At 38.8% G+C, this 23,375-nt stretch overlaps 1 protein-coding gene across 1 annotated transcript in view; it reads left to right on the top strand.

Moving 5' to 3' along the window:
- Positions 1 to 23,375, top strand: part of SNTG2 (syntrophin gamma 2) — a 480,514-nt gene that overhangs the window by 411,091 nt on the left and 46,048 nt on the right. The window contains exons 13-14 of the mRNA XM_065401720.1: positions 11,785 to 11,856; positions 20,210 to 20,419. Of these exons, the coding sequence (XP_065257792.1) occupies positions 11,785 to 11,856; positions 20,210 to 20,419 (282 nt within the window). The remainder of the gene's footprint in view (positions 1 to 11,784; positions 11,857 to 20,209; positions 20,420 to 23,375) is intronic.

The following is a 23,375-nucleotide window of genomic DNA, read 5'->3' as shown; positions in this document are numbered from 1 at the left end:
GTTCAGCCAATCACTCAGTAAAACAAGTTTGTTTACATTTGCAGAAGATAACGCTGCCTGCTTCTTGTTTACAATGTCACCTGAAAGTGAGAACAGGTGTTTGCATGGCACTGTTGCAGTTAGTGTCGCAAGAATTTACATGCCAGATGTGCTAAAGATTCATATGTCCATTGATTCTTCAACTACCATTCCAGAGGACATGCATCCATGCTGATGACGGGTTCTGCTCGATAATGATCCAAAGCAGTGCAGACCAACTCATGTTCGTTTTCATCATCTGAGTCAGATGGCACCAGCACAGGGTTGATTTTCTTTTTTGGTGGTTTGAGTTCTGTAGTTTCCGCATCAGAGTGTTGCTCTTTTAAGACTTCTGAAAGCATGCTCCACAGTTCATCCCTTTCAGAATTTGGAAGGCACTCGAGATTCTTAAATCTTGGGTTGAGTTCTGTAGCTATCTTTAGAAATTTCACATTGGTATCTTCTTTGCATTTTGTCAAATTTGCAGTGAAAGTGTTCTGAAAACGAACAACATGTGCTAGGTCATCATCCGAGACTGCTATAACATGAAATATATGGCAGAATGTGGGTAAAACAGAGCAGGAGACATACAATTCTCCCCCAAGGAGTTCAGTCACAAATTTAATTAACGCATTATAGCGCATCTGGCACGTAAATATCTTGCAACGCCAAGTAAAACAGTGCCATGCGAACGCCTGTTCTCACATTCAGGTGACTTTGTAATTAAGAAATGGGCAGAATTATCTCCAGTAAATATAAACAAACTTGTTTCTCTTAGCGGTTTGCTGAACAAGAAGTAGGACTGAGTGGACTTGTAGGCTCAAAAGTTTTACATTGTTTTGTTTTTGAGTGCAATTATGTAACAAAAAACTACATTTGTAAGTGGCACTTTCATGATAAAGAGATTGCACTACAGTACTTGTATAAAGTGAATTGAAAAATACTATTTCTTTTCTTTTTTTACTGTGCAAATACTTGTAATCAAAAATAAATATAAAGTGAGTACTGTACAATTTGTAGTCTGTGTTGAAATATAATCATATAATTATATTCTGTGTTGAAATCAATATATTTGAAAATGTAGAAAAATATCCAAAAATATTTAATATATTTCCATTGGTATTCTATTGTTTAACAGTGCAATTAATCACAATTAATTTTTTTAATCATGATTAATTATTGAGTTAATCGCATGAGTTAACTGTGATTAATCGACAGCCCTATATATTATTCATCTGGGAGTGCTACAGTGTGGCCATGGTAATGTCAAAAATGTGTGTCATCAGATATTGTCCCTACATGGTCAACCTAACAGTTTGCCAAAAATAGATAAGTTTAGACATAAAAATCAATATCTAAAATAAGCAGACTTGCTTACAACAATATCACCAGAGAACAATTTATATGCAATAGACTATGAACTATGGACCTTGAGGATTCTAATTCCTAGAGTATAAACAAAGGTTGAGTGATCATCATAGATTTTCCAACATGCATCTTCCATCCTTGTTCCCTAATACTGCAAGTAGTATTATTGGATTTCTCTTATGCTGGAAAAAATCTCATGAACTTGCACTTGTTTGACCCTCAGAGCCACATTTTCCAAAAGTATCTTGCATTTGTTCATGCATACTTTTCCCTTGTGTGTTTCAAGCACCATCACTTGTTGCTGCTGGGTTCTTTCTCTTGCACAGGCATGTAATAGAATTTACCAGTACAAAGCTGAACACTTGTCCATAGACAAGACAAAATCAGTCACCTACATGTGTTTATTAAAGAACATACTTAACCACTTGTAAACACAAAGTTGCCTGGGCACAAATGGAGGCAGGATTGAAACCCTTTGAATTTTATTATTAAAATCAAAATGTTTTAGTCTAGGTACCCTGCCATAACTAGGAAATTTACCATAATAATTTAATGACCTGAAAGGCATTAGATAGAGGAAAATTAGTTTAAAATCTGATTAATACAGGGGTTGTATTAAAAAGTCAACATTTGCCAGAAGATAACACAAATGGGCTTACAATAGAGATGAATTTAGCTTTCAGTGAACTCTCCAATAGATTTTGTTCCTGGGACTAAAATGTCTATATGACTTGATATGCCAATCAGGTAATTTGAAGGGCCGTTTTATTGGGGTTCAGGACAAAATCTGACAGTTCACAGATAACAGGTTTTATTCTGCCTTTACAAAAAGTAGTTAAAATATGTCTGGTACCATGAATGTTACCGAGGAGGTCTCTCAAGAGTGGGAGGGGAACCCTCAAGGCATTGGAAAGTATAAGGCTTGGCAATTTCTCTGTAATCATGGTTGGCTCAAGAGAATAATTAAGGGCTAAGAAAATATGCTTTTTTTATTGTAGCTGATTGAGTCTGTCTGAATTCTTGCTATTTAGACCTTATAATATGTAAATAAAACTCCAAAGAAATGTGATTACACAATATGATCTATGTGCTATTATTAGGCAGTTTCCACTTCTAACTGTTTTTAATTCATTTTAATTTTGTTTACTTTAGAAAATTTTAAGAGCCCAGTTATAATTAAGGGATGCTGGAAAGGTTCCATTTTTATAAGGCAGTACCGCAGTTCCCAGCTATACAAGGTCAAAGGTTGCATGGTACATCCCAGTAATATAAAGATGGGGGACAAAAGCAGAGGACCCCTCCTATTGTTAACATTATTTTGCAAGGAAAGCTTATTTTAATAATAACATGAATTCACCTCACTTACTTTTTGTGATGCACTACCATCTTCCCAATCAGTTTTAAAACAAGATTTCTTTCTATTCTGGCACCCACCCCAGGCCCTCTTTATGCTTTGTAGAGATTTTAAAAAGAAAAGCAAAACAGTGACTATTCAGGGTACGGGGACACTAGCACAATTCCTTCTCTCTAGCATTCAGTTTGGCCCCACAGTGAAGTATAGGCATCTCAGAACATGTGCATGAGCAGCAATAGACAAAAGCGGGCCGAAATCAGTCTGAATTCCAGATTTGCTATGCTACAGAGTGATTCATTAATTTCTGAGGCATTAAGACAGCCAAGCTGAGAGAGATTTTAGCACATCTGTATTGAAAAGACTGTAAAGGTGGAGAGTGAATGTGGAGTATAAGGTAATATAACAAAAGTGGTGGTCCACAGGAGAAGCACCACAAGTTGTTACAGAAGGCAGCATGTATTTCTAGAGCAAGCCAGGTCTCACCTTTAAAAAGAAACTTTAATATAAAATCATAGTCTTGCATACCCAATATCACACCTACTCTGTCTTCTCTAATTGCTTGCGGGTATTTTCGTTATTGGAAGGTAGCCTTGGGGCCAGGCATTTTAGTCCCTGCACATCAGTAGTGTATAATCTGCTTTTCATCTTTTCTGGCATGAGTTTTGCCACATAATATTATTGATTAATAGTAGCTGCCAATGTTACTTCTCATTAAAATATTTAATAACTTTCCTTTCACTTACACAGTTTATTCCAATAGGCAGTTTATTAATGATGGATTGTTTTGGAAAGTCTAATGATACAATAGAATATTTGAAAGAAGATAAATGGAGTGGTTTTGTATTGAAAATGGAGTCTAGTGGAGCTAAAAATTATCTGAATAATATTTAACTTTCTAGCAATTTTGTATTAATCTTTACATTTATCAGATAGTAACATTACCTTTAAACTTTTGTATTAGTTTCACCATCAAGGTTCCCTTTTTGCATAGTACAATATGATATAAATGGTAGTAAACTGCAGCAAGCACAACCCATCTGTAACCTGTTGAAACCATTTACTGTGACTGAGAAGCTTAAGAGCACTGAGCAAACAAAACAGGAAGTTTAAACATACTTAATGTAAACAAACATACACCTCTACCTCGATATAACGCTGTCCTCGGCAGCCAAAAAATCTTACCGTGTTATAGGTAAAACCGCGTTATATCGAATTTGCTTTGATCAACCAGAGTGCGCAGCCCCGCCCCCTCCCCCAGAGCACTGCTTTACCGCGTTATATCCGAATTCGTGTTATATCGGGTCGCGTTATATCGGGGTAGAGGTGTATTCTGTTAGTCTATGTTGAAAAAAAATTATAGATTTAAAAGGCAAAAATATGTGTTACTTTAATCTGAATGATAAAAATGCAACCAGAAAAATAAACATCCTGTTCATCATCTACAAATATTGCAACAATTGTGACCTTGTTAATCTTCCAGATTTCATACCCATGCAACATATAGGACGAAATCCTGGCCCAATTGAAGTCAGTGACAAAATACTTTAATGCAACCCGGATTTCACCCTCTATATTTAATGATAACCAGTAGCTCACCTGTGTAAAGAGTGTTGCTAAGGTCCAGGAATATCAAGTTGCCAGTATTATAACAGAAATAAAGTAATTTTCAGATTTTTAGTTTGTCTTTCTTTCAATGGTATAGATTCAGGAAAGGGCTGACATTTCAGCTCAACAAGGGCCTTTATCAAAGATAATAGTGGGAATTTATAGTTGTGCTGTAATGTGCTCATCTCAAAAGCTTACATGAAAGAAGCTGTTCATTGATTCCTAGTTTACAAAAGAGAGTCTAAAATGTCATCAATGGGCGGAATCTTGTATTCAAAAGAGTTAAGTAAGGTAAAGTAACCAGCACATAAATTTACAATTATTAACATTGTGAGCCAAATTCTCCCCTCTCATGTCCACTGATGCAAGTCCATTGAAAACAAAAAGTATTGAAGTCTGTGGGTTTGCACTGTTGTAACACATGGGAGAACGTGGCTTATATTATATAAACTCACATGAAAAAAAATCCCCCAAATCCTTTGCACTGTGATTTTCAGCTCTTTGTATGTTGGCATTGAAATTGACAAAATTGTTGAATTTATAGAAGTTGTGTTGGAGACCTATTAATATGTTGGCAGGTTCGGTGTTCAGGTGCTAAAGAGCTAATATTTGGAGGCTGGTTTTGAATTTGGTGTGAATTAACTTGTAATTCCCTTGCTTTTTATTGTTTGCATTGTGAGGAAATTCTCTTGAGCTACCTTAACATAGGGTTTTATATTATTATTTCCTATTTTTTTAATGTAGCAGGATAAAAAAAGACATGTAAATATGGGGGCTGAAAGCTCAGGGCTGGATGGAGGGGCTAGCTGGGCAGTGGTGCTGCAGAGAAGCCAAGTAATCATATCTTCTCTATATAAAACTTTGCATTCCCAGTACAAACAGCTATAACCAACACCTCAACTTCCTCTGTGTGCTACTCAAAACTTTTCATGAAAAGCTATGCGAGCTTGGCAGACTAAAAAAGACTTCAGCACTGGGGGAAGAAGCTCGAGTATCAGTTACATTTCTCTGTCATGAGTATAAGGTTTTAAACTGAGCAAATATGACTGTTTCCCCATTTCCCCAGTTTCTCCAGCATTACTCCACAGCCAGTCTCTCCCAGGACTTTCAGCCAATTTCCGCCACCTACTTTAAGTCTTGGTCAGGGACCTTCTGTCTCCCATCTACTGTCCCATTATCACTACCTATGGTGGGACAGGTTCCCACCCCAGTCAAGAAGGGGGGGGGAGGAGTTCAAGAGCTCCTCTGGGCACAAACAGCCCCACCCCAGTGAATGTGTGAGGCCTGTTGCACTTGGAGAGAGGCAGCTCCTGAAAACAGAGGATCCAAGTCCCGCCGGGTTGGCACTCGGAGGGAAACAGAGCTGGAGAATAGAGTTCTCAATCCCACAGAGCAGGGGCTGCTTACCTAGAAAGCTGCTAAGGTCTCTGCCACCTGGATCTTCTTGATCGGTAGCGGGATCTTTGCTTTGCTGTGCTTTGCTTTTCATTAAAGCCCAGAACTCTCAGCCCGGGGCTTTGAGATGTACAGGGGATTAGGAACCCTGCCCCCCTTGATAGAGACTATTTACCTTTTGCCTTGTGAAGAACACTGGGGTGAGCATGGACTGTCTTGTGGGCTGCAGGATTATTCTGTTTTTCTTTTCCTTTCTTTTGGAGTGTGCTGCCTGCCTAAAATTTGTGGGGTGTGGTCTCCTGGCTGCACTCCAAACTTGTGCTACAGCAACACCTACAGCCAGAGACTGATGTCTGTGATGATAGAGGTGCCCAACCTCAGCCCAAAGGTAGAGGGTGCAATCTATGTTGCTGCCCCAGAAAAGTTTTTTTTTTTTAAAAACAACTCATCTAAACTGTCATACTTGCAAAATACAGAGATAAAATATGTTTATAGTTTACAAGCTGAAATTAGATGGAGCTGTATAGAAGGGGCAGCAATGGTGAGAGTTGGGGAGGCATTAGATTGTGGGTACTTGGGCAAAAAGGGGCTTTCTAAAGACTCCAGGAAGGCCAAGACAGGATTACACTCCTGAACATCTAAAGAGTTTCACAGGAAGGTTATTTTTCTCCTGCAAACTTTAGCACTTCTACAGGAGAGCAGACTCTCTTCTGAGGACTTCCCAAGATCTAGGAGACAAACTCTGGGAACACTTCCTTGCTTATAATTCATCTGGTGAAGCCCGAGCTAAATCACATACCTATCAGAGCTGCAGGGCCTTCCTTTTGACAAAGAATGCCTCCTTTGTCAGTTCTGCCTTAGGTGGCTTGTCCTGCCAAAATACCTTGTTCAACTCACCCTTCATCAAAAGTTACTAACACAAAATAAGTTAGATGATGTTATATTCAGAGTAAAAATTTACAACAAATGTACAGTACTCTGCTCAGAGTAAGCACTGTAAATTTGGATAGTAAACGCTGTTCTGTTTATTTATTTATTTTGAGAGCAAGAAAGAGAGAGAGCATATAGTTTCATCCCTGTTTCAAGTGCAATTCTTAACACAATCTTAATTTTGGAGATACGTGGCATCTCCATAATTCCGTAATACTTTTTCAATATGATTAAGAAAGTAGCACTGAAGTGATTTCTGTAAGACTGTGACTGTCTAACTGATCTATTTTATTCATATTTCTTTTAATTGAAAAATAAGTGCAATGTTATTTTTGAAGTAATAGAAACAATTAAATACCAACAGACTGTAATTTATCTGTGTTCCTCCTTGCAAAGAGATTAAAGGGAAGAAAAAAATATGCATAATTTAATGAGTGCAGGCACAGTGATTTGAATATGAAAAGCATTATTTAATGCTAAGTATTACTAATTGTAATTATATACAAGAACCAAAGTAATATCCTGAAATTGAAGTCACACTCTATTTTAGGGCACAGGCTTTACCATGAGTGTCTTAACAGACAACTAAATCCTGTGTCTGAATCATAAAGTTAGTTATTAATTTTACTCCATCTCCCTACTAGTGCAAGACTGTTCCTTATTGTACATTTTTTAGTATCTGGTTAGTTTTGAATTTCCCAAGGAGGGCTGTCAATTAATCACAGTTTAACTCCTGCGATTCACTCAAAAAAAAATCACAATTAAAAAAATTAATCTCAATTAATCACAGTTTTAATAGCACTTTTAAACAATAGAATACCAATTGAAATTTATGAAATATTTTTGGATGTTTTTCTACATTTTCAAATATATTGATTTCAATTACAACAAAGTGTACAGTGCTCACTTTATATTATTATTTTTTATTACAAATATTTGCACTGTAAAAATAACAGACAAAAGAAATAGTATTTTTCAGTTCACCTCATGCAAGTACTGTCGTGCAATCTCTTTATCGTGAAAGTGCAACTTACAAATGTAGACTTTTTTTGTTACATAACTGCACTCAAAAACAAAACAATGTAAAACTTTAGCGCCTACAAGTCCACTCAGTCCTACTTCTTGTTCAGCAAATCGCTAAGAAAAACAAGTTTGTTTACATTTACAGGGGATAATGCTGCCCGCTTCTTATTTACAATGTCACCTGAAAGTGACAACAGGCGTTTGCATGACACTTTTGTAGCTGTCATTGCAAGGTATTTACTTGCCAGATATGCTAAACCTTCATATGCCCCTTCATCCTTTGGCCACAGTTGCAGAGGACATGCATCCATGCTGATGATGCTCGTTAAGAAAATAATGTGTTAATGAAATTTGTGACTGAACTCCTTGGGGGAGAATCGTATGTCTCCGGCTCTGTTTTACCTGCATTGTGCCATATATTTCATGTGATAACAGTCTCGGATGATGACCCAGCACATATTGTTCATTTTAAGAACACTTTCACTGCAGATTTAATAAAACGCAAAGAAAGTACCAAGTGAGATTTCTAAAGATAGCTATAGCACTCGACCCAAGGGTTATGAATCTGAAGTGCCTTCCGAAATCTGAGAGGGGCGAGATGTGGAGCATGCTTTTAGAAGTCTTAAAAGAGCAACACTCTGATGTGGAAACTACAGCATCCGAACCAAAAAAAAAAAATCAACCTTCTGTTGGTGGCATCTGACAATGAAAATGAACGTGCATTGGTCCACACTGCTTTGGATTTTTATCAAGCAGAACCCATCATCAGCATGGACGCATATCTTCTGGAATGGTGGTCGAAGCATGAAGGGACATATGAATCTTTAGCGCATCTGGCATGTAAATATCTTGCGAAGCCGACTACAACAGTGCCACTTTCAGGTGATATTGTAAACAAGAAGCAGTCAGCATTATCTCCTGCAAATGTAAGCAAGCTTGTTTTTCTGAGTGATTGGCTGAACAAGAAGTAGAACTGAGTGGACTTGTAAGCTCTAAAGTTTTACATTGTTTTTTTTAAATGCAGTTATTTTTGTACATAATTCTACATTTGTTAGTTCAACTTTCATGATAAAGAGATTGCACTACAGTACTTGTATTAGGTGAATTGAAAAGTACGATTTCTTTTGTTTTTTACAGTTCAAATATTTGTAATAAAAATAAATATAAAGTGAGCACTGTACACTTTGTATTCTGTGTTGTAATTGAAATCAATATATTTGAAAATGTAGAAAACATCAAAAATATTTAAATGAATGGTATTCTATTATTGTTTAACAGCGCAATTAAAACTGCGATCAATTGCAATTAATTTTTTTAATCACGTCACAGCCCTAAATCTTGAGGCTTTTACCACCTCTTTACCACAGGTTAGAACAGCTCACTGCAGGCATATTACTCGATGTAAAGCTATTTTTCCCTTTTAATTTAATGCCATTACATGTGGTTGAAATGCTAAATAATTCTACCTCTCCTTTCAGTAAAATCCTACACCCACTGAAGTCAACGGAATATTATGCCATTGACTTCAGTGGGGTCAGGATTTCATCCTTTGTGTCTGTATCCTTCATACAATTCCTGATTTCTACAGTACTTCCGCTTAGTTATCACATTAGCAAAGCTTATGTATAACATATTGCAGCCACTTATTCTTTCCTCCTAAATCTGTCCCACAAACTCTAATATTTGTTTTTTTTTCTGAATACACTCCAAATTGTCTAGATTTTTTTGGCAATGAAGGTTTCCAGAACCTGAGCCAAAGGTCACTGAGGTTAATGACTCTTTCCATGTACTTCAGTGGGGTTTGGATTAGGTTTAGACTATAATACACTATTGTAGCTTTAGTCCCCTTAATGTTGTGTGCATAACTTTTGTTCTGTGACATGATGTTTCTTCATAACTGTTTAATCTTAAGATCCAAAGCAAAAGACATGGGCGAATGCAACTGCCATTCGGCAGCAGCTAGGTAGAAGTCTGGGGCAATAAGTGGAACTCCACCAAACACATAAATAGATTCTCCTACTTATTTTTTTCCTCTGACCACTAACAAGAACTAAGGATTTTCCTAGCTCTAATTTTTCAGGAGAAAATTCTTTTCCTTTCAATGACTTGGTACGAAATAATGAGTCAACCATTGGTTTATGGTGTAGAGAGCTGTTCTGTGAGAAGCATGAAAGTCATCTAATGAAGGCAACTATTTTAGGCCAAATCCCATAGTCTTTAGTTGCTCCTTATTCAAGCCTCAATCAAAGACAATGGGACTTCTCTATAGATGAGGACTAAGCAAGGAGCTGCAGTATTTGGCTCACTGAAAATATGTTCTGACTGTGTAATATTACCTCCCACAATTAGATTCAACAGTAAATTCTAGTCACCTCTGTTCCTGTGTTATTGCTGGCTTCTAACAGTAGTAAAGGGAAAGCTTAAAGTTAATATTTGGTGCATGTGAAAGAAGAGACTTAAAATTGTTTTAAAATTAGAAAGTGTGATTCTAAAATAACATACATTTTATAAAGGGGCTCAGGGACAGATGTAATATCAAAAATTGCTTTTAATTAATTTTGTTAAAAACTAATTACACTAGGTTTCAAATTGACAAACATTAGGTAATTTTCCTTGAGCTTTATTGCACCTGAAGAACTGCTGCTAAAACTGCTACAGAATGATTATGTAAGCAGTGGTTTTTTTCCATACAGTGTATGGAAGTTATTTTTTATTAATATTTAAATTGTGAAAAGTGTCAAATGGAGAACCCTAGAAGATGAGTCCCTCTACCTATTGAACAGATACAGCATGGACAGGAGCAATACTAGATTCCCTTCCAATGTTCCTCAAACCGGAAATCCTCCTATGAGGGATGAGAGTGTAACTCAGTTCTCAGATCCTGTTTTGAGACAGTCAACAGTGATGCTTGTTAGTTCCAATTAAGATGGACATCTGACAATAATGTCAATTATGCCAAGAGCTGGGCCTTAAAAAATCATCACATTGGGCTAATCACGTGATTTAAAAAAAATGGATTTTTTAATTTGCTTTGTGTTTAAAAACCTTAAAGGTTCTCACTTTTGCCTTCTTCTACATGGACTAGAGGCTTGTTCTCTTTTAAAAAATGAGAGCAGTGGTTCTCATGTAATCACCTGACTCCTGGAGTTGGTGCTTAACCCCCCCCCCCCCAAATATCACTGCAAGTTGGCAATTTTTTTCTGTCTTACAGTGTCAACAGAACACAGGGTCAAAACCAAAAGACAAAGAACTCCACCTCAGTGTATGTTACTATTACCAAGGGCTTGTCTACATGGCCTGACAGTGTGGACTATGGGGGTGTGAATTGCAGCATGCTCTGAAGTACAAACTAAAAGGCATCTAGGTCACAAACACTTAGTCCTTTTTGAAACAGGACTACACTAACATGAATGTGGTACCTTTTAGCTTGTGCTAGCTGGGTCTACATGGGGCAGTTCCAATGGAACACTTTAGTATGTGCTTCAACTCACACTCCCAAATTCTGCACTGCAGGGCCATGTAATCAAGCCATAAGAAAGAATCACATGACTGGATTTCCTTTCAGTTATATCTATTATAAAAACATAGTTGTTCCTTTCAGTTTCTAACATGAAAATTAAGACCCTGATTCAGTAAGTTACTTAAGTACAGACCTGTTTGTAAGAACTTAACTGGTTCCATGGATGTCAATCAGATTTACTCACGGTAGAACTGTACCTTGATGAATCAGGGCCTGAGACAGTTATTTGGCTAAGCATGCTATAAAATAAACAATACTGATTTACCTTACAACAGAGATTATTAAGGGGTTTCCTTCATGCTAAAGTAAGAATATAACAAATCATTACAATTAACACATTTTAATTGTAAGAATACTGTGGATACTGCACTAATGAAAGCAGGATGCTATTAGGAGCTCTTTCCTTAATATCGGATATTAGGTTAATACACTAATTGAAACTGGTTGGCATTTGAATAAACCATCCAGCATAACAATCATTAATGAAATCTCTTTAAATGTTTTAAATCCTTGCCATAAAAGAAAAACATGTCCTTTTAATGGTGTGGTGTTTTTGTTTTTGGTATTACAGGTAAGCACACTAGACTGGGTACGAGCTGAAAAAATCTATCACCTCTGTGAGGTTCTATTTAAAGTTCACAAGGTAGGTCTTCTGAGAATTACAGACTATATCATTTAACCAAGGTAGCTTACAATTTCCTAACATTTAACAATATAAATGATAGACTCAGCTTAATTTGATTTATCAGGAACCAGCCCACAAATAGTTAGTCTATTGCTATAAAACTAGTTCTTAATCTGTAACTATTTCCTGCATAAATATTAGATAATTTAGAATTTGGATCATGTCTGTAGTGAGCACATTTCTAAAATATTTTCAATCTGAAGAAATATTAGTATGAGTTCCTCCATATGAACAATGAATAAAACCACTATCCATAATGAAGCCTTTATCTTATAATATTTTAGTGGGGGGAAAGCATTTTATGGGCCATTTTTAAAAAAGAAATATGTACCTCTAATTAAAACAGTGATGTTAACATATGGTTTAGAATGTTTTATGTATAATCTAATCTGACTGTATTTTGGGTGTAATTTGTTTAGCAATGAATTTAAAATTCAGTTCATTACTACAGATTAGTGATGCACTAGATTACAAGTAATAAACAGCCATTATAATTTAAAATGTAGTCCTATATTTACAAAGAGCAATGCTGTTCATTCCTCTATTATGTAACTTCTCTTTTTTAATATTATTTATTTAGTTTTGCACCAGGCAAAACTGTGGGTTGTTGCGTTTTTGTAAAACAATAATTGACTTTTAAATGTTTTCCCCCTTTAAAAACGTTTTTTAAATGAGGGGTTGGATGCATTAGGAATGGCTGGGTAGACAGACAGATGTTATCCTTTACTGTCCAAAGAGAGATCACTGGTGTCCAGTATGAATCACTGGTGTCCAGTATGTGGCCCTCCAAGTTGATTGTGTTAAGAAGAGAATTTATATCTGATTATATGTTGAATACGTGTTCTCTGAGCCATACCTGGTGGTTTTAAAATAGAAGTCTCTGAATCAGTCAATACAGAGAGGTAGACAGAGGCATCACTTCTCCTGTAGCCCCTGGAGCAGGTCTGATGTGAGCTGCATGTGCTCTGAGCAGCTGCTCAGCATTTCCCCAATCCACCATATGCTGTTGTCTGTTTACCTGCTGGGGGCAAATCCCTATATGCAGGGGGAATCAGATAGGAGCTCAACTAACTCTGCCTAGTGTCGTGCAGTGCCTAGCAAAGGATGTCTCCTCCTCCCTACACAGTCACCCAAGGAAGCCTAGGAGAGGGGAAAATTCAGATAATCTGAGATCCAACAACCATTTTATCTGTCCCAGGCCAGTTTAGAGCATCATGGAGACTGGTCTAACTTGTACCAGCAGGCTTTATCTCCAACGGCCCATGTGACAGCTGGGGCTCACCAAAGATCATTGCGTTCCTCCCACTTATACTCCCTGTCCATGATGCTCCACTCCATCACTGATGTGTTCTCTGCACTAGAGGCTGTGGGCAGGGAGGTATAGCGGCAAGCTTCACTGGTTCTGTGCCCACTGGGGACTGCCTGTGACAGACATTCCCGGGGTGCAACCTGGAGCTGGGGTACCGCTGGGCCCTCTGGCATACCAATCACATTGTGAGGCTGGGATAAGCTGCAATCCTTTCCAGGTCTTGCACTATGAACCAACAATAGAGCGGATTCAGCCGCTTCCCCCCAGCTCCCCAACCTAGGACCCCAGAGCTGTACCATCTTGCCCTGGTCAAAAGCCTAACCAGTGTAAGTTTATTTACCAATCCACTCCCCCTCAGTGTGGAGAGGACAATCCACCAGCCCTGGTTCTTGAGCAGATTTCCCTTTGCATGTCAAACAAAACACTGTTTTAAGTAAAAAATATAAAACAGATTTATTAACTACAGAAAGATAGATTTTAAGTAATTGTAAGTAATAGCGTACAGATCAAAGCTGGTTACCTAAGAAATAAAACAAAATCACAATCTAAGTTCTATACAATAGACAGGATTTGAATCAAGCAGTGTCTCACTCTGATGGTACAAACAGTCCACCAATCTTCCATACACAGGCTCAAAATCCCTTCAGCCTGGGACCATCTCCCCAGTCCAGTCTTTGTTCCTGAGCTGTTTTCAGCTATTCAGTTATGCGGGGGGCAAAGGGGAGGGGAAGGGGGAAATGAGGTCAAGTGATGATGTTGCTTCCCCCTTTTTATAGCTTCTGCCAGGCGGAGGGAACTTCATTGTTCCAAGTAAAGTCCCCAGCACAGTTAGTGGAAAAGTACAGGCACAAGTTGGAATCCAGTGTCACATGAGCTGGTCACATGCCCTTGCATACTTCGATGAATCATAGCAGGGGCCATTACCCATATTCTGGCTAGAATGTTCACAGGCATCACAGTGGGGTGTCAACTCCAAGGCCCACTGCTCTGAAGTGCTCTGCTGATGCCATGCCAACTGAGTTCTCTGTGTATCGCCAAAGGCAAGGAGTGCTGGAGTCCAAGCCCACCTACCCAAGCAAATACTCTCTAACCTTGTCTGTTGAACATGGAAAGAGAAGAGCTGCTGCCACTCTTGGTAGGAGGGAGAACCCCATGCAGCTGGCCTAGCCTCTGTGGGAAGGGAGGAGGGGTTTCATGTCACTATCACTCCAAGTAATGAGCAAGGCAACAATTCGGGAGTGGGATTGGGCAGGGCCCTCAGAAGCACAGCCATGTGGGGGTATGTCTAGCGCCCTGTATTGCCTTAATGCAACCCCGTCTCAAGGGTGGGTGGCTTTTGCTGCCTTTGCACCATCTAAACAGCACAAAGGTAGCAAAATAGGGCAGAGAATCTGCCCCAAAATATTGATTCTGTCTCCTTGTCCTCTTCTGAAACATGTTCAGGCTAAAATGATTGGATGCTTCTGGCTAAAATGATTGGATGCTTCTGATGTACTGCGTACAGATGTGGTCTCCTCATCTCAAAAAAGATATGCTGGCATTAGAAAAAGTTCAGAAAAGGGCAACTAAAATGATTAGGGGTTTGGAACGGGTCCCATATGAGGAGAGATTAAAGAAGCTAGGACTTTTCAGCCTGGAAAAGAGGAGACTAAGGGGGGATATGATAGAGGTATATACAATCATGAGTGGTGTGGAGAAAGTGAATAAGGAAAAGTTATTTACTTGTTCCCATAATATAAGAACTAGGGGCCACCAAATGAAATGAATGGGCAGCAGGTTTAAAACAAATAAAAGGAAGTTATTCTTCACACAGCGCACAGTCAACCTGTGGAACTCCTTGCCTGAGGAGGTTGTGAAGGCTAGGACTATAACAGGGTTTAAAAGAGAACTAGATAAATTCATGGAGGTTAAGTCCATTAATGGCTATTAGCCAGGATGGGTAAGGAATGGTGTCCCTAGCCTCTGTTTGTCAGAGGGTGGAGCTGGATGGCAGGAGAGAGATCACTTGATCATTACCTGTTAGGTTCACTCCCTCTGGGGCACCTGGCATTGGCTACTGTCGGTAGACAGCACACTGGGCTGGATGGACCTTTGGTCCAGTATGGCTGTTCTTATGTTCTTATGTAGATACTCCTGGTGCCTTTTAAAAAGAGGTATTTTCTTTCTCATCAGAATATTACCCTTGCTGATTTGATGCTCAGTCCTTCCTTTTCTATTCAGGCAAGGTTAATTTCAAGGACGATCCATCCTTACAGCAAATTCTATGGTTGCTTTTTCATTAAGAAAAAAAAAAGTGGGAAATAAACTACCTTAGCCTCGACTCTTAATGTTCTTGACATCCTAATAAATGAATGCTTAATTGTCAGTCTTAGTGAATACATTAGCTAAAACACAAAAACTCAACTGCAACACTTTAACCTCCTTTCTGTTGACACTTCAGTATAAATTATAACGATAGAAATTTAGAGCAAATCAATTGAAATGGAAAAAACTTAATTTCTGGAAGAGATTAAAGTTTCTCCGTGACAGCCTCTAAGACCCAGACTGCACTAGAGAAACTACTTTGTTAAGAGAGATTTTTTTTAAAGATTTCAGAAGCCAGTTGTAACTAGCATAGTTGTGCTATTGTTGCAGGTAGAAAGTAAGTTAGTAAATAGTTTTAAAAGGCCATTCTCAAGACTAGATATATTGGATGCTTGCCTAACTTTAAATGTCCTATCTAAACCCAGAAGCTAAATGTGCCTTTGGAGATTATTTTTCTACAGGGTATGGATGCTTCTGTGTATATTTTAGTGTATACAGGTGTGGTGTCATTCATTACATACATTTACATACACTATTACGGAAAAATCATACCACTGAGCATCAGCATCAAACAGACATTGATTAAAGTTCAACCCACCCTGAAAATCATAGAATTATAGAAAAGTAGGGCTGGAAGGGACCTCAAGAGGTCATCCACTTCATCCTCCTACACTGGAGGCAGGATTTAGTAAACCTAGACCATCCCTAATAGGTGTTTTTCTAATATGTTAAAAACCTCTAATGATGAGATTCCACAATCTCGTAGGTAAACTATTCCAGTGCTTAAATATCCTCCTAGTTAGAAAGTTTTTGCTAATATCCAACCTAAATCTCCCTTGCTGCATGCTAAGCTGAATCCTTCTCGTCCTATCCTCAGTGGATGTGAAGAACAATTGATCACCGTTCTCATTTTAACAACCCTTAACATATTTGAAGACGGTTATCAGGTCCCATCTCAGCCTTCTCTTTTCTAGACCAAATGTTTCCTTCTATCCCATTAAATGTGCAATTCCCCCCTACCCCCAAAAAATAAAAACAATAAAACTTACACTAGCCAGAGGCCCAGGACAGACAATATTCAGTCCTGCAGCAGTTAGAAGTTTAACACCCAATGTCTCATGACTCTGCAGAGCTACAAACAGGGAGCCAAATCCTCAGGCACAGAAGGAGAAGACAGGGGCATATCTCTTCTCTACTACTCTCCCTCTCCCCCAAATTTCCAATCCTGAGGAGCAGCTGGAGGTCAGTTTCAACAGTCTCAGGACTCTGTTTCAATAGCTAGAATGGCTCTGTGGGCTGTTCTGCTCACAGAATCACTGGAGCTCGGGTCGTGCCTCCCTGTGCCTCTGACACAGCCTCCAGAATGTCCACTACTCCAGGGGTTGGCAGCAGCAGGCGGCACAGAGTTAATTTATGCCAGTCTTATGCTAGCTAGTGATTCTCCAAAGCAAGGGAAATTCCCATCTGCCCTATTAGGGACAGCTGTCAATCCTTTTGGGACCATAAGAAAAGTACATAGAGGATGGAGTGCAGTGCTCTTTACTATTGAAAGGGGACAATTCCCGGTTCCTAGAGACACATAGCATTTGCTTCTATAATTGGAAGGTCCTGAGATTCCAGACTTTAAAGCTTACATTTTTATGTATACTGATGCTATTTTAGGATATTTTGAAGTCTGATCCCAATTATATGTGTGTGTGTGTGTGTGTGTGTGTGTGTGTGTGTGTGTGTGTGTGTGTGTGTGTGTGTGTTTTGAAGTCTGAGCCCAGTTAGTTTTTTTCCCCACCCGTATATTGCAATTTCACTAACTCATGTAGAGAGGTATCCTGATTTTCACTAGTGTCCTTTAAACCCAAATCTTGCCTTCTTCTTTTAATGTGTCTCTCCCTTTGAATTCTGTACAGTTACTCATAACTAACAAAGCTACCATTACATGTGAGGGAATGCAAGTAGTAATAGTCCTGATTAAAAAAAAAATCTCTAAAACATTTATAAAATAGATTTTCTATAAAATAGGAGAGATGTGAAATGGGATGTGGTTATTATTTCCATTTTGGGACTGCCCCCTGCCCAAAACTTGCTGGAACTTGGGTATTCTTCCCCACCCTAACCTGCAGTCTTGGAGGGAGGTGCAATGGGAATAAAAAAAAAAAATTTCAGCCAAGATCACCGCAGAAAAATGTGCTCCTGACTGCAGACACCTCTCTACTCTTCTCATCTTCCATGTCATCAAACAGAAATAAAGAAATAGTTGAGAAATCAAGAGCATTAATATGATCTGAAACTGGTAAAGAAAATTTTTAAAAATGCCATTTGGGGATTTAGTTATAGAAAGTTCTTATATTTTTTTTTTAAATGAAGATGGCCATTAATAGTAGCCTTCAAACCTAATTTTGTTTTTCTCTGTATATTTATCAAACCATAACCAACTGAAGTATTTGGAAACTTCTTATAATGAAGTATTTTAGTTCACTAAAATCTTCATTGTAAGGAGATCCTGTTCTTCCCTGGATTGATTGCAGGGTATCTCTTCACTCCGTCCAGTTTCGGAACAGCACTTGCTGCTCTGGAGGACCTCTGCCACACCATATTGTGATTTCTAGCATTAGCCCATGATAAATTGCTGCATTCCCATAATCTTAGCAGAGTGAAACCCAATTATAGTGGAAAGAAGCCTTATATAATAAGTAGTGAAACTTCACTATAAAATGAGTGTAAGTCAGCTGAAATGCATTTAAGTAATTCAGGAATTTCTCTCTATTTCACTGTAAACATAGGTGTCTGTATAGCTGAGTTCATTATAAGCAAATTCCACTGTATATCACCTCTGAGTTGTACATGATTGGACTTAGATTGCAAAATGAAAGAAACTCATTTGATTTGTCTGGGGTTTTTTTTAAGCATTTCTATTTTTCACATCAGGGTGCAGTGTCTGCAAGGCATAGTTTAAGTAAGATAGAGCTCATTTAAGTTCCAAAAAGTACTTTCATTTGTAGAGAGCTGTTTGTTGTTGGATGGTGGGTTTTTTTTTTTTTTTTTTTTCAATTTGTTTTACTTTTAAAACTTTTTAAAATTTTAAGTATACAAAATTTCTGTAACAGATAAATTGCATCAATTGGTGTATAGATTAGCTATGTGACCTAAAATAAGAATATAATTAGCTTAAATTTATCCCTGTTAAAACTCCACTAACTTCAATGGATTAATACCAGGTAATTATTTTCAAATCTGTCTGTTAGCTTAGAGGAATGTTACTATAAAGACATTTGAACAAAACATTGTATTAAGAACATGCAAAGTAAGCTCATAAATAAAATATTTTAATTAGATGCTTCAACCAAAAGTCCTCATTGTCCGATTTAGTCAATCGGGGGGTTCATGTATTTGAAAGAATCATTTTTTATCTGCTATGCTCAAACTCTTGGCAACAGGAATTGAACTTGAGGCTTTTGGTGCTTGATACAGGAGCTTGTGCTACCTGAGATAAAATAGCCCCTCTCTTAGCAAGCTCATAAATTCCTAGTTGACCTAGCCACCACTAAAGTGGGTCAGAGTGCCACATCAAGCAGGCATGGCTTACATACTATGCTCTCCCTTGCCAGGGAAGTGCATTGAACTTCAGAGGCTTCCCCCTTCAGTTCCCTCTATGGGCCACCATGTGTCATGTTGATACTCCAACTGGGTTGCCAGCAGCAGCAATCGAACCTGGGACCTCTGGATTTTAATGCATGAGCTCTATTGTGTGAGCTGAAAGGCCGAGCTCTCTTTGCCATGGCTGTAGCAGACTCATCAATCTCTAGTTGATCTAGCCACCACTAGAGGGGGACAGAGTGCCACACAAAGCAGGCATGGCTTACATATCAAAAATACATTAACATGAGAAGTTTCTTTATTCACATTGTTAAGAAAAGCATGAATTCAAATGCACACATATAAAGTAAAAGGAAATATAAATACTGTTCCTTTCTAAGTAGATGCTCATGAACATCTGAAAAAAATCTTTATTCCCAACACACTTATAATAGGTATCTCTGTCTCTCTCCAGCTTGGAGTCCCAGAGCTTAGATTCACTACGTAGGATTCTGGAGCTCTCTTTGAGAAACTCCTCCAGAAATCCAGTGGCAGTCACCAGCTCTCTGTCAGAGCCTTAATTTGAAGCTTTTGATCCACCTTCACATCCTATTTCCAGTATCCATGGTACCTCTCCAGAATACTTGCTTGCACCTTGAGGAAGTCTCATGTCTCTCTCCCCAATCACCTCCTTCTCTCCCCCACCTACCTCCACATGAAAATATTAATTCCTTTTAAAATATAACTATTTATTGTATTTAATAACAGATTGCATTGCTTACATAGTTGCAAACTATAGAAATACCTGGATTAGATTAGATGATAGAAAGAGAAATAGAGGTGACCTAGTCTGTTTTGACCTTGTGAATGAGAGAGTCTGAGAGCAGTAGCCTTTACAAACATTAATTGATTCTCATGACACTGCACTGAGAAAGGTAAGTATTAACATACCAGTTTTACAGATAGATAAACTAAGGCACAAAGCAGTTTAAATTGACAGTGAGTCAGTAACAGAACTGAGAACAGGCACTCTGATTCAAAGTCACTTGCTGAAGACATAAGACAATGCCGCCTTAATTATTTGTTTAGTACTAGTTGAAATATCACTTACTAAAACATGTCTTTCAGCTCTGGCTTGCTGATGATTGCTGGCTACAAGCAAACTTGTATTTAGGTATTCATCAGGACTATGAGCTTGAAGACCAGAGGCCATATTGTTTCAGTGTCATGGTTGGACATGGCAAGACTCATTATTTTAACGTAGAGCTTGGCAGTGAGTTGGCGGCATGGGAAAAATCATTTCAAAGAGCAATTTTCTTGGAAGTTCAAAGAACAGGGGTAAGTAATACATAACTTAATTACTGCAGCCATTTTATTGCTAAAATAAGTGTAACATATAGAACATTGTAGACATTTTTATATGTTTTTGTTATTTGTTAAAATTGATTTTCAGAAAGAGATAGGCAACGAAAAGTACAGAAATGCAAATGACTTACAACTTTTGTACTTTTCAAATACTGCATGCTTCACTGGCTCTCCAGTAGAATTATGGAACTATGCAATTTTGCAACTTGTCAAAGCAGCAAGACCAGATATACTACTGATACATAACATATTAGGGTGGGGGTAACAGTAATCAAATAGGAGAAGATTATACATGAATAGGCGGAGGAGGGAAGGAGAGGACTGAGGAGGGTGAGGGGGAAAGGGAGAGGAGAGGTTAAATGGAATGGAGGTCTGGCATTCTTTAAACCATCTCAACATTTTTATATAGAAATGGGGTTCAAGTTTCTTCAGATTCATATAATTGCTGTCTACAGCAATAAACTATTCTTTCTTTGGCTGCTAACTCAGACATAGTGGAATACTACTGCTCTATTCTTGGGCATAAGTAAGGCCCTACCAGTTTTTACGGCTGTGAAAAACACATCATGGACCATGAAATAAGCCCTTCCCCATGAAATCCGATGTCCCCTTGTTCCCAGGAATACCCCAGCAAAGGGGGCACCTAGCTCCAGCTGGGTAAGGGAGGGACAGGACTTGTCCCTCCCCTGCACAGCTGCTCTGGGTGGGGAGAGAAACCAGACCAGCCCCAGAGCCCTCCTGCAGCTGGAGGAGGCTTGTGGAGTTGGTTCCAATCTTCCCTGTGCTGCTGGGCGTGCCCCAGCTGGGGGCTCCTAGCTGCTAGTCCAAGCAGGGCTGGGGCAGCACAGGACTTGATCTTTCCCTGCAGGGCTGCTCTTGGGTATATCTCCAGCTGCAGATAGCTCTGCACCCCCTGCTCCCCACTCTGTCCAGCTCTGAAGGCAGCACAGAAGTGAGGGTGGCAATCCCATGACTCCCCTACAAACGGTTTGCAACCCTCCCCCCCCCCGGCTCTTTTGGGTCAGGTCCCCCACGGTTACAACACTGTGAAATTTCAGATTTAAACATCTGAAAACATGAAATTTACCAATTATCAAATCCTATGGCTGTGAAATTGACCATAATGGACCGTTAATTTGGTAGGTCCCTAGGCATAAACCCACAATTTCATTTTTGTAAAATCATGTACTTGGTGACTATTGCAGCTCTCAAGAACCAAAGTCTTTGTGGCAGAGTTAAACTCAGTTTATAGGGCCTCATTTTTGGCTGAGGTTTGACTGTTGAAAGCTGGGCATCTTTTTAACTCTTGAATCCATCTCTTTTCACAGCTGCCTAAGTATTGGACAGTCCCATAGTATGTGCATCAGGGTTCCTTCTTCTTTGTTACAGTGCCAGCTAATATCAGAAGATAAGGCCTTTATCTTGTGCAACCTCCTTGATGTCCCAGTACATTTTGAATAAAATCTTTTGTTGTATCAAACATAACCTGAGATCCACAAAGACATTTTTAACATTATGTAATATGCTCTGCCATTTGGATTCTTTTAAGGGCTCTGATAACTCCCCTTCCCATTCTTTCATGAACACCAAATTAATGAGATTCCTCTTCATTAGCAAAGTATACATAGTGGACTTGGGCCTGGGCTGTTTATGAAGCATTTCCAAGGTTCCCAGTAGTTGAGTGGCCTCTGGCAGTCCTAGGGCATCCGGACCAAACTGATATGTTAGCAAGTGTCTTAGTTGTAAATACTGCCACTCCACTGAGGGTGGCAGGTTGTAAGGTTGCTTTAGTGACAGAAAATGGACAAAGCCTTCATGACTGACTAATTGGGAAAACCATATGATGCTCCTGCTCAGCCAGTTTTTCCAAATTATAGCTTTGTTCCTGACTTGCAAATCTGGGTTACCCAGGTAGGTGATTTTGCATGATTTCAATGATGAAATTGAAACCTCTTAGCTAAGATAGCCCAGACCCTTTCGATAGCCACCGCTGTAAGCACCTTGTTTTTCTCCCTCAGACAAAAAAAAGAAACTGAGGAGACCTGCGGGGGGAATAGAATTCATTAATACACATTCAGTTTCCACCCATTTGGGTATAAGGATGTTAGCATATTGGAACTGGTTTGATATCTGTGACATAATAAAATCATAATTGTGATTTTGTAGGTCTGGGAGTGCAGTGCCCCCATGGTTACAGGGAACTGGAGTTTGTTAAGTGGTAATTGTGGACGTTGATCAGGGCCCTAGAGGAAGGCTCTAATAATGCTATTAAATTTTCTAAAATAAGATTTTGGGATAAATACAGGCAGGCACCTCTATATCTGAAGTGGCCTAAGCAAAATATTCATTTTTATTGTGTTAACCCTTCCTCACAGGTTCAGGGAGAGAGGATGCTACCTAGTTGTACACTAATGATTTGAGAGAGTGTATGATCTAAATTTATCTTCACTAGTTAATACTTCTTGAGGAGGCTTGTGGAGTTGGATCCGATCTTCCCTGTGCTGCTGGGTGGGCCCAAGCTGGGGGCTCCTAGCTGCTAGTCCAAGCAGGACTGGGGCAGCACAGGTACAATATACCTAGGTACACAATTGCATTAGTTTACCTATGGAAATTCAATGGAGAGAAAACCCCTCTACATTTCAACTGGTAGATTTGGAGCAGTTCTAATTTTTTCCAATTTAGTTTGTAACCAGATATTGATTCAAATTTTTGAATTAGTGATAAGAGGGCTGGAATTGTTGTTTCTGAGTTGGATATAAATTTTATATTTTTAATAATCTTATAGTGAATACACTGAATACAGAAACAAGGGGGGAGGGATAGCTCAGTGGTTTGAGCGTTGGCCTGCTAAACCCAGGGTTGTGAGTTCAATCCTTGAGGGGGCCACTTAGGGATCTGAAGCAAAAAATCAGTACTTGGTCCTGCGAGT

This window comes from Emys orbicularis, chromosome 3, assembly GCF_028017835.1.
Source record: "Emys orbicularis isolate rEmyOrb1 chromosome 3, rEmyOrb1.hap1, whole genome shotgun sequence".
Classification (NCBI taxonomy): Eukaryota; Metazoa; Chordata; order Testudines; family Emydidae; genus Emys; species Emys orbicularis.
Note: the sequence above shows the minus strand (reverse complement) of the source record. Positions and strands in the feature narration are given on the sequence as shown.